Source organism: Gekko japonicus, unplaced genomic scaffold (genome assembly GCF_001447785.1).
Source record: "Gekko japonicus isolate JY-2015 unplaced genomic scaffold, Gekko_japonicus_V1.1 scaffold670, whole genome shotgun sequence".
Lineage (NCBI taxonomy): Eukaryota > Metazoa > Chordata > Lepidosauria > Squamata > Gekkonidae > Gekko > Gekko japonicus.
In genome coordinates this window covers 216543-228582 of record NW_015167557.1, presented here as the reverse complement: position 1 = coordinate 228582, position 12040 = coordinate 216543, and the positions used below count along the sequence as shown (strand labels likewise).

General features: G+C 47.4%; 1 protein-coding gene across 1 annotated transcript in view; it reads left to right on the top strand.

The window, feature by feature from the left end:
- BEND4 (BEN domain containing 4) overlaps positions 1–12040 on the top strand; it is a 45225-nt gene that overhangs the window by 17245 nt on the left and 15940 nt on the right. The window contains exon 4 of the mRNA XM_015413734.1: positions 6840–7403. Within this exon, the coding sequence (XP_015269220.1) occupies positions 6840–7403 (564 nt within the window). The remainder of the gene's footprint in view (positions 1–6839; positions 7404–12040) is intronic.

Below are 12040 nucleotides of genomic sequence, written 5' to 3'. Positions count from 1 at the left end.
TTGAATTCCTTGCAGCTGCCCTTGAAAGGGCCGCTCCAAAGGCATCAGGATCAGCATGGAGAAATGAGCACAGCACCTTTTTTAAAGGCTACCGTTGCGCTCCTTCACAGCCAAGAGCGGTGGACTCTAATCTGGGAGAACCGGGTTTGATTCCCCACTCCTCCACATGCCACCAGCTGGATGACCTTGGGTCAGTCACACGTTCTCTCAGAGCTGTTCTCTGAAGAGCAGTTCTCTCAGAGTTCTCTCAGCCCCACCTACCTCACAGGGTGTCTGTTGTGGGGAGGGGAAGGGAAAGGAGATGGTAAGCTGCTCTGAGACGCCGAGTGAAGGGCAGGGTATAAATCCATCCTCCTCCTCCTCCTCCTCCTCCTCCTCCTCGTGGTCTAATATTTAGCTGGTTTTCCAGTCTACCTTTCCACATACAGTATGTAATAGTTTCACCACAGAGATGACAAGGAATGGCGAGATGCCACTCTGTTTATTTCCTTATTCATCTATTTACTTCCCTTTTTAGGCCGCCTTTCTCATTGGCACTCCAGGCCAATTAGAAAATATAAAAATAAAGCAGGCAGGTCTCCAGTGGCTTTGAAGGTTTACGGGTCTTTTAGGGCCTTCTAGTCTGTTTCCATCTAGGATTTGGGGTTTAGACGGAGGGAGGGACTTCCGGGTGTCCCTGAGAGCTCTCCGTGGTGCTGCAGGGCTCTGGGCTGACATATGGAGCCCCATAACATCTGGTTTGGTCCCTGAGCCGAAGCAGATGTTACGTGCACTTCCTGTGTATGTTCTAACATTTTTTATTTAAAAGCCAGTGGGAAGCTGCATTTGGGAAGAAAGGAGTGGTGGATGCAAATGGAACTAGTGGAGGCGTTGGCAATCTTGCGGGCGGTGGCCTCCAGCTGGGGTAGCCATTTTGAAATAGCCACCAGGAAGAGAAGATTAAACGTTGCTTGCCCATCTACCATTCCACACCTCCCGAGTGCTTTCCATTTAGGAAAATGTCATGGGCATGTTATAAATCTTGCATATTAAAGTCTCATTTGGCCCTTGGCCTGAGGTTTCCTATGCTTTGCTGCTCTCACAATGAAGTCCTAAGCACATCCTTCTATAGCCATGGAATTCAGTGAGCTTAAAAGGGTGTAACAACACTTAGGATTGCACTGAAGGTTGGCTTTCCAGTTTGGTATAGTGGTTAAGTGCGCGGACTCTAATCTGGGAGAACCGGGTTTGATTCCCCACTCCTCCACTCGCAGCTGCTGGGTGACCTTGGGCAAGGCATAGTTCTGTAAGACACAGGGAGGGGGAAACCACAAGAGTAAGAATGAAGTCTGATAAAGGGCCAGTGTTAAAAACCTGGTTGAAACTTATACAAAAATACATATCTTTATTAGAAAGACAGTTAAAAACAAATAAGGGCCCAATGGAAGCCTCGTTAAAAAGTTCAGGTGGCCTGAACACAAGGCCTGATGCATTCTTGCCCTATCAGACGTCTTTCAAGCCATAGTTATGTCAGAGCTGTTCTTCAAAGAGCAGTCCTCAGAAGAGCTCTCTCAGCCTGTAGTACAAATTAATATCCAGTCAAAAATAGAAGATTGAAGTCAAAATGAGGAGGAAGTTCTTGTATTTTATTGCAATGAAATACAGAAAACAGTTAGGCCAAAAGACCCATCTAAACTGACTGCTTTCTGAGCCCAACCAGGAAATACATGAAGTTAAATACTTAAAATGACATCATCATATCATCATCATGGGAATAATATTCAAAAGGCATAATTGGTTACAGAAACTTAAACAACATTTACATCAAAATTCCCTTATTGGTCTAATGGAAGAAAGGTGTGCCTATGCAATAGCATCACATATTTACTCGACATAACCTAAGTCATATTGGCCAAGGCTTGTTCTCACCCAAACAAAAGTGTTTTTCTCCGATACCAAGAAAAAGATCCATTGTGACCCAGACACTATGTAGTTATAACCTAAACAATTAGAACCATGAACCTTATACCTACTTTTGTGCTAAAAGAATGTTATTGTCTTGTCTGTTAAAAGCAACTGGAAAATTCCCTTGACAGAAAAGACAAGAGGCCTTCTATATACCAGGCCTTCATTATATTCCAATAAAAAGTTAGATCTCTAATCAACCTATAAAAACCAGAGGAATATGAAAAAGCAAAAAACAGAGAAAAAATCTATATAGTCCCATCTCTACTACAAGCCCCACCTACCTCACAGGGTGTCTGTTGTGGGGAGGGGAAGGGGAAGGAGTTTGTAAGCCGCTCTGAGACTCCTTCGGGTAGTGAAGGGCGGGGTATAAACCCAATCTCTTCTTCTTCTTCATACAGCATTCTGTGGGCTGCTAGCCCATCTGTAATAGGCATATTGCCAAAGATTCTATGTTGCTGCCTTATGAAGAATCCTGACAGAAAGCAGTATTTACTAGGGGGCCATGTTTGAAATGTTCTAGGTCAGAGCGTAAGGAAAGGAAGAATTTAGCCTGGGAGGCTGTTTCAAGGAACCCCACCCCCCCCTTAACTCTGTTTCAGCTCGGTTGAGAGCAGTGTTCCCTCTAAGCTAAGTTAGTGTGGGCTAGCTCACAATTTTTTAGCCTCCGGCCCACACATTTTTGTCTTAGCCCAGGAAGGATGACTCCAGAGCAAACTAATTTATGCAGCAGCCAAATCGCTCACTCACAACTTTAATGCCAGTAGCTCACAAGGTAGAATTTTTGCTCACAAGACTCCACAGCTTAGAGGGAACACTGGTTGAGAGAAAATTCCTTGAAACTATTGTATAGATGAGGGGTGTCAAACATAAGACCTGAGGGCCGGAACTGGCCCATCCAGGGCTCTTACGTGGCCCACAAGCAACTGATGCAAGGGAGGGAGTGCTGGGGGGGAGTGGGTGGAGCCACTCCATTGTGGCTTCAACATGACAGAACAACCTCATCTGCATCAGTCAGGCATTGTGGGAGCATCTGCCCAGCGCTGAACTGCTGCCTCTCCAGTCTGCCTGTGTGGGTTTTCCTCTGCAACCCCCTCCCAGCCCATGGGGCCTTGCAGTGAGGACACACCAACTTGGAGCTTACCAGCTGCTGTCCTTTATACATTTTATACCTCCAGTACCTGTCATTATGTTTTCGGGCACACATGGCCCGGCCCGACAAAGTGACATTTACGTCAGATCCAACCCTTGTAACAAATGAATGACACCTCTGGGTATAGGTGGGACTTTATGCCAGTAAAACGTAAGTATATCCATTAAAAAGTCTTTGCAATATTGGAGGTGCCATAATAATATAGGTACATACTTCCATATGCGATGGAACTGCACAAGAGATATGAGTTTTCAGTATACAGATTGAAAACTTCATTTCCCTCTTGAGAGTCCTGGCACCTCTTTTTCCAAAAAAAGAGCCCTGGTGGCTACCATTTCACCACCTTAATTTATGAAGGGGCCCTTGGTGTTTTCTTACAGAGAGGCGGGTATTGGGCTTTTTTGAAGAGGAGAATATGCATTGTGGACAAAACAGAGAACCCCCTGGAATCTTGTGCCCTGAAGTCAATTGTCCCTTTACCATGCGGTAGCGACTTATTATGATGTCATAATGATACAATTGCCTGCCACCAGCAGCAAATGATGTCGTGCAGGAGAAGAGAGATGGGCACGATGACATCACTGCACTAATACATCTTTCTAGGCATTATGGGACATGGGGGCAAGCTCAGCCCAGGCATGCGATCATGGGCAGAATTTCCTGTTATCTGCAACATTGCGCTCTTCCTCCTGAAGCAGGCATGCCTAGAGATGTAAAATTTCTGGAAATTTTGAAGCTTGGAAAAAAACCCAGGTTTTCCCCATTGGTTTGTTGTTTTTAAACGGAAATTTTTGGAAAAATGGGAAAAAATGCTACATTAGCACTTCTTTTTTCTTTTCCAGAATGAAAGTCATTCTGTTACTTTAGGAACATAAAATATGACTATGGACAATTTTACTTGGCATGAAATTATCACAACTAGCATATTAAAAATATACTGTATCCAAACAATTATTGTGGGTGGGTGGGAGGAAGTAAAGAACCAGATTAGTAGTAATTAAATTATTATTTACACAAAGGTTATAAAGATAAACTAATGTAGCTAAATGATTCAGTTTTCTGGAATCAGATAAATGAAAACTCTTCACCTTTTTAAATTAAGTATATACTTTCAGGTCCTTTTTGTTGCTCTGTATTTTCTTCCAACGCTTTGAGGCCTAGTGAAGTCTGAGTGCCAGTATACCCACCCACGTGCAAAAACAAAACTGAAACCTTTTTCTTTTCTTGTGACAATAGCACCTCCTAGAGGAAGAAATGCATCTTGTTCTTGCATTGGAGAGTTCAATTTGTAACCCAGGACTTTTCTTGTCCTCAGTGCACAGAAATTAGATTAATCTGATACCATGCATATTTTTTTAGAAATGATTTGGAAAATATTTGAACACCTTGTCTTAAAATATTTTATTCATCATATTAAAATAAAAGGTTCCATAATCAATTTTTTTCTTTTCTTTTTTTCAGTTTTTCCAATTTTTCAGAAAAAAACAAAAAAGGCTTCAGGAAAAAAATGGGTTTTTCCCAAGTTTTTCCAGTTTTTTCTGGGCCTTCACATCTCTAGGCATGCCTTTCTCTTAATCTGTGGTGTGTGCCTCGGAATAAAAAGCTACCATCATCCGTAGAGAAACCAAATGTTCAAAGATGCCCTCATGGGACAGTGCATTAATTTATTCTGGTTTTGGTCAGCATTGCACCGTGGGAAACGCCTGCCTCAAACCGCCTGGCAAAACCCAGTGAAGTTAGTTGGTTTGAGGCGAAGGCCACCATGACCTCCTTTGTTGAAGCAGGGATTTGAACCCAGCCCAAGAACAGCATACTGGCCCCAGGGAATTGGGGGGTTCTTTGCCATTTACCTTAGGGCTGTGGTGGCACAAGTGGTTAAGACGCTGAACTGCAGACCGGAAGGTCGGTAGTTCAGCAGTTCGAGACCCGAGTGCCGCGAGATGGAGTGAGCTCCCGTCTCTGGTCCCAGCAACCTAGAAGTTCGAAAGCAAGAAATTGCAAGTAGATAAATAGGTACTGCTTTGGTGAGAAGGTAACAGCGTTCCATGCGCCTTGGCATCTAGTCATGCCAGCCACAAGACCACAGAAACTTCTCTGGACAGCGCTGGCTCTTCGGCTTAGAAACGGAGATGAGCACCGCAACCCTAGAGTCAGATTCGACTGGCTTTCGAGCAAGGGAAACCTTTACCTTACTATTTTAAAAAAGTAATTTATACCCCACCTTTTTGCCCAGCGGGGACCAAAAGGGCTCACATCATTCTCCTCTCCTCCATTTTATCCTCACAACACCCCTGCGATGTAGGTCAGGCTGAAAGACTGTGACTGGCCCAAGGCCACCCAAGTGAGCTTCAATGGCACATGTGGGGATTCGAGCCTGGGCTTTCCAGATTCTACCCTGACACTCTTAACCACTTCGCCACACAGATCCATGCCCCTCCCATGCGCTTGGGCGATGTACAGATTCTGCCAGCCATACAGGGGCTGCTCAAGAATCAGCCACTCTCGGGATGGGGAACTGCTACAGGGCATCACTATCTGTTTTCTACATGTTGATTTGGATACCATGTGGTTAAAAATAATTACTAATTATCGTATGGCACTGTGTGAACTATAGCCAGGAGATCCTAAGATTGTCTGGCAGCCAGAAGTTCTAGCTCTTTTAGAGGTACGCACCACTAGGTGGTGAGCTAGACGTGTTTTTGAGGCAAGAGATGTTCCAGAGGTGGTTTGCTGTTGCCTGCCTCTGCGTCACGACTCTGGTATTCCTTGGAGGTCACCCTTCCAAATACTAGCCAGAGCTGACCCTGCTTAGCTTCTGAGATCTGATTATATCGGGCAATCCTGGGCTATCCAGGTCAAGGGTACCATGTGGCTGACTTGTGTGCACACACAGTGCCCTGCGTCTCCACTGAGATCTGAAATTTGTTCTGATGACATACAGAAATAACCGCCCTGTTCAACAGGTAAGATATGGGCTTAGATCTGAAGGACCTTTCCTGCTAATGGTAAGTATTTTCTCTTGCAGAACAGAGAAAGAACAATTTTTGCTGATTACTCCCCTCTCCCCCTGTGAGCCAAGAGGGCACAATTGCTGGGGGAGGAGAGAGACACAGACGTGTCGCTTCTATAAGATTTTCATTTTGTTAGTTGCCTCGAGTGCTCTTTGCAGGTGAAGCTAGACTGACGGCAGATGAACGCAGTGTTACCTCGACTTAGCAAACCTTCTCTGGGGACTTGGTGGAGGAAAACAGAGCTAGAGGGGGGTGTTTTGGACCAGGGAGATGGCGAGAAATAATTGAGCCTGTCTCCTCCTTTATCACTTCCTCAGTCCCAATTCCTTCTCTGCACGAGGCTCTTTAAAAGGGCCTGTCACCAGCCATGCTCCCTCTGAGCCGTGGAGTGCTGTGAGCAGAAATTCTACTTTGTGAGCTCTTGGCATTAAAGTGGCGAGTGAACGATTTGGCAGCCGCATAAATTAGTTTGCTCTGGAGCCCTCCTTCCTGAGCTAAGACAAAAAATGTGCGAGCCGGAGGCTAAAAAACTGTGAGCTAGCTCAGCTTAGAGGGAACACTGGTCACAAGGACAGCACGTTTGTCTACATTTCGCACCTGGTCTGAATAAAGCCAGTAAGTGACTGAAACTGGGACCATCGTCATTTGCTACGTCCGTGACCTGTGCGGCACCCTGTTAGGCCGACGGCCCTCCCTGAGTTGGCTGTGACTCCTGTCTTCTTCTCTTGCAGAGAGCCGTATGATTCTGGATGCCTTCGCCCAGCAGTGCAGCCGGGTCCTCAGTCTCCTAAACTGCGGCGGGAAGCTCCTGGACACCAGTCGGTCCCAGTCGCTGATTTCCTGCATCAAGCAGGAGGGGGCCGGCTTCGGCGAACGGCCAGAGCAGTGTCAGCTTGGGAAGATGGTCCACAGCCAGACCTCAGACAACTTAGACCTGGAGCTGCAGTACCTCCAAAAGAAGCAGCAGACCTCTGCATTCCTGAGGGTCTTCACCGACTCTCTCCAAAACTATTTGCTTTCGGGAAGCTTCCCCTCTCAGAACGCTCCCTCGGTGAGTGACTTTGGCCACCTGGCAGACGTGGATCCGCTTTCTACCTCTCCGGTGCACACGTTAGGGGGATGGACGTCCCCAGCGACCTCGGAGTCCCACGGTCACCCGTCGTCTTCTACTCTTCCAGAGGAGGAGGAGGAGGAGGAGGAAGGCTACTGTCCTCGTTGTCAAGAACTGGAGCAGGAGGTAATCTCCCTGCAACAAGAGAATGAGGAACTTCGAAGGAACCTGGAGAGCATACCAGGTAATCTGACTTTTTATTTTTTAAAAAAATCTTTACCGACTGCTGCCACACGGGGGCGGGGGGGAATGCACGGGCAAAGTGTGGCTTTTGAAAGCCGCACCAAAATAGGCACACGGCGGCGGGATCACACAGATCCCGTGAGCCGCCGCGCACTTGCTCCCCGGCACGATCAGATGCTGGGGAGACCAGGGAGAAAGCCATGAAACAGAGAGGGAGGCTGCCGAACTGCGCATGTGTGAGCATGCGCAGTTCGGCCAGGAGCCTCAGATGCGCCGGCAAAAGGACGTGCCGGCGATCCCACAGCTGCGCTTGCCGCGGCCTTTCTGGTAAGTCCACCTCTAGGGGTGGTTCTTTTTTGCAGCGGGTTTTCGGCCTGAAGGGCCGGATCGGGGACAGGTGCACACCGCTTCCCAGATGTTGCGGTGCGATCACGCTCGTTTGCTGCGCCCCCGATCCATCCCTCTCCCGGCCCAAACCCTTACGTGTAACCGGGGCCACTGTAAGCCCTGATGTCAAGTCCTGTTGAAGTCAGTGGGATATATATCTCATGTTTGCTGCAGCAGATAGACATTGCTGCCCTTCAGAAGTCCATATGGCACAGAGATTTACATGAGCTTATTCTCTCTCGCCAGATAAACCTGGGAATTGTCCGGAAGGCGCTCTAGCAGAGAGCTGCCAGCACCCTCACGCTCAAACCTTAGGGGAAAGCGGCAACATTTATCTTGGTATCAAATGCAGACATGGACACAGAGTTGTGTATTACCAGATTAGTGGCCCAGCCTTTCGTGCCGGATCTCGTCAGATCTTGGAAGCTGAGCAGGGTCAGCCCGGGCTAGTATTTGGATGGGAGACCTCCAAGGAATACCAGGGTCGTGATGTAGAGGGAGGCAACAGCAAGCCGCCTCTGAAACATCTCTTGCCCTGAAAACCCCACCAGGGGTCGCCATGAGTCAGAGGTGACTTGGCAGTAAAAAGTAGCAACAACAGAGTTACTTATAGAGATACTCGCTTGCTGCCCCTGGCATGGAGGAGACACAGTGGAAGCCCTGTTCACAAGTTACATTGAATGTATGTACAATCCATGTACATAATACAACTGATTTCTCCTTATGCATGTGTTGAGCAGGCCTATTTTTGGGCAGGAACTGCACAGGAACGGAGTTCTGGCTGGCTCCCAAGTTGGCCACGCCCAACAGGAACTCATTAGCATAATAGGCCACACCCAACAGCAGAAACTCATTAGGATTGGCTACATTAGGGGTGTGTGGCCTAACATGCAAAGGAGTTCCTGCTACAAAAAAGGCCTTGGGTTTTGACAACAAACAAGGTAAACAGAATAACAAGCAAAAGGTGGGTGTGGCTGGATAACCACACTTCTGGTAACATGGGGGTGCGTCCTAATGTGCTAATGAGCTGTGCTGTCAGGGGTGTGGCCCAATATGCTAATGAGTTCCTGCTGTTGGGTGTGGCCTATTATGCTAATGTTCCTGCTGGGCTTTTTCTACAAAAAGAGCCCTGGCGTTGAGTAATGCTCATACACAGCTCATGTACAGCACAGTATGTGTGATTTAAACCCCACGTTTATCCAGATACTGGTCCCCCGTTTCATTTATATGTAAACAATGGGTGAGATTTACACCCAAGGATTCCAGATAGAAGATAGCAATGTCTCTCTAGTATTTCCCTAACACTAGCATATGTTTGGTCATACGTGAGAGAAATGACCATTCTGTCTGTGGTCTTATTGCGAGGTGTTAATAAGGATGTCCGTGTTGTGTTCTTAGCTTTGAAACAGGAAAATACTAGAAAAACATTGGTGCCTTTCATTTGTAAAGATGACAGAACACTTCATGTTTCCTGCAGGCAGATGAACACATGAAACTGCGTTATCTTGAATCCCTTGGTCCTTTAAAGTCAGTATTGTCTACTCAGACTGGCAGCCGCTCCCCAGGGTCTCAGGCAGAGGTCTTTCCCATCCCCTACTGCCCGGTCCTTTTAACTGGCGGTACCGAGGATCGAACCGGGGACCTTCTGCATGCCAAGCAGATGCTCTACCACTGAGCCACAGCCCCTCCTTGATTGTTTGCATGAACATGCACGTCTTACTTGCATGCACTGAAGCATGTTTATAGGGCTACAGATGACAGAGAGCAAATTACAGAGCAGCAGATGGGTGTAAATACATTCCAGGAAGTGTGCTGGGCGAGCGCATAGGTAGGAGAAGCATTCAGGTTAACTCTCCCTCATCAAAGCTTATCCTTGCAGTGCCCTTATGTCACAAAACAGCTCAGCAGAGCAGGCAGGGGTCTTCAGCAAGTCGCTGGCTGGCTGCTGAAGGTTCAGTTGTATGTGCCCCAGAAGGTCCAGGTGAAAGACTGCAAGAGAGAATGTGTTTTATAAGGCCTGGAGAGGCTCTGTCAATTCACCTGGTTGGGTCTCTCTATGGAAAGGGAATTGGAAACCAGTCCTGCGGTGGCTCAAGTGGTTAAGACGCTGAACTGCAGGCTGTGTAAGGTCAGCAGTTCGAGACCCGGGTGTGCCGCATGACGGAGTGAGCTCCCGTCTCTGGTTCCAGCTCCTGCCAACCTAGCAGTTCGAAAGCAAGAAATTGCAAGTAGATAAATAGGTACCACTTCAGTGGGAAGGTAAAAGCATTCCGTGCGGCTTGGTGTTTAGTCATGCCGGCCACATGACCACGGAAACGTCTTCGGACAGCGCTGGCTCTTTGGCTTTGAAACGGAGATGAGCACCGCAGCCCTAGAGTCGGACTCGACTGGCTTTCGAGCAAGGGAACCTTTACCTTTGCCTGCCCTTTAGCAGGGGATTGGGGGAGAAGCGAACGTAATGTATTCACAGGGAATTATACATTAAAAATGCTTTAGTCGCTTGGGATGTTCCCCCCCCCATTTCTCAGAACTAGCTCTCGTTAGAGAAAACGTTGACATCCCTTGTTATGAAGTAGGACTTAATATATGGGCAGGTGCAGGCTATGAAGCCAAGTGACAGAACATCTCTTTGATCCTCCGCCCCTTCCCTCATCCTTCCCCCTGGAGCCACATGGCTTCTTCCTCTCCCAGCCTCCTGCCCCTGCCCCTGCATTGGTTTCTGCCACCTTAGTGGCGTGGCAGAGGAATGGCCTCTCTCTCTGCACCTGTTCTCCATATCCAGGCGTTCCCTGCAAGTGACAGCAGTCTGTGTTGTGCCCTGAGCTGCTCAGTCAATGGAAACCGCTTATTCGCACAGATCTAGTGAGCCCACCTCCTTAGGAAGGTCAAGGGACTTAGTACTCTCGTGTTTCCAGAAGCATGAGAGGGTCTCAAATGCTTCTGTGCCGGTATTTGCACCAGGGTTTCCGGCGGTATGGCGCTGTGCTATGGGCGCGTCTCTCGGGAGCTCCCGAGAACGCCCAGCTCGTCCGCGCTCTCTCGGGACCCCCCGAGTTTCGGGGGGCCCCGCTTGGAGCTCCTGTAGGGAGTCCAAGGTAGGAGGCTTAACCGGCCCCCCCGTTTCCCTGGCAAGGACGGGGGGTGACCGGTTTGCCTCAAAGCAGGAGCGCCTACGAGAGCGGAAACTCTGCTTCCGCTTAGCAGCAGCCACCCGTGCTTTTAACTTTTCTTTGATTTTCGTCTTTGTAAGTTTTTTCTTTTTTCGACTTCACCCTTACGTTACCCTAATGGACACCACCCTCCAACAAACTGACTGATCTGAAGAAATATTCCCCCTCGCCGGTTTCCCCCCCTCCATACCGAAAAAAGAGAGCGGCTGGGAACTTTCAAAAGGAGACGGGGAAAGCACAACTGGAAAAAAAAAGGTATGGGGGAGAAAATAGCTTGGCTGGCTATAATATTATATTAACTGCTACTTTCTAACGAACTATAAAAATATTGGAAAGTTTTGGAGTACAAAGGCTGTACCTTTAAGACTACGAGAGACAAGAGACAAGAGGACGTAATTCTGGGAGGAAATGGCGCTAGCGGAGACCTGCAGCCAAATAAGCAATGCTATACTCACAGAACTCAGAACAGATAGCTTTAAAGAGCTATTGAAAAGAGACCTGGAAAAGTCACTTACACTGGCTTGGGATAAGATATTGGAGAAGGTACAATTTATTTCCACAGAGGAAAACCTCAACTCGGAATATACAAATGAGACACAAAGACGAACTGAACTGCAAGAAGCTGAGCAGGCAGAAAATTTACAGACTCTCCAATATGTATCTACACAACGAGAGCGAGAGCGGCATAACACGGACGCTTTGACCTCGGCTGGGGAAGATGAGAAATCATCGAAAATAAGAACTGGGGGGAAAAGGCTCCCATATCCTTCCCGGAGGAAAAAGAAGAAGATAAAAAAGAGGATTGTACCGGTGAAACGACCAAGAGAAGTTAAAGACCTGACTTTTGATGTAAAGCGGCATAAAGAGGACGGCTGGACAGTTAATTCAAGGGAATACAAAGATCAAAGACACCTGACAGAAAAAAAAGAAAATCAGAATAAAAAAATAACAGTGAACGAATCTTATAGATTGAGGTTTAATGAAATTGGAATACTCCTTACATAGATGCATGAGTTCTATTATGTTGGAATAGTGGTAGAGATATGTGTAAGGACAGATAGAATTCAAGATGGACAGATAG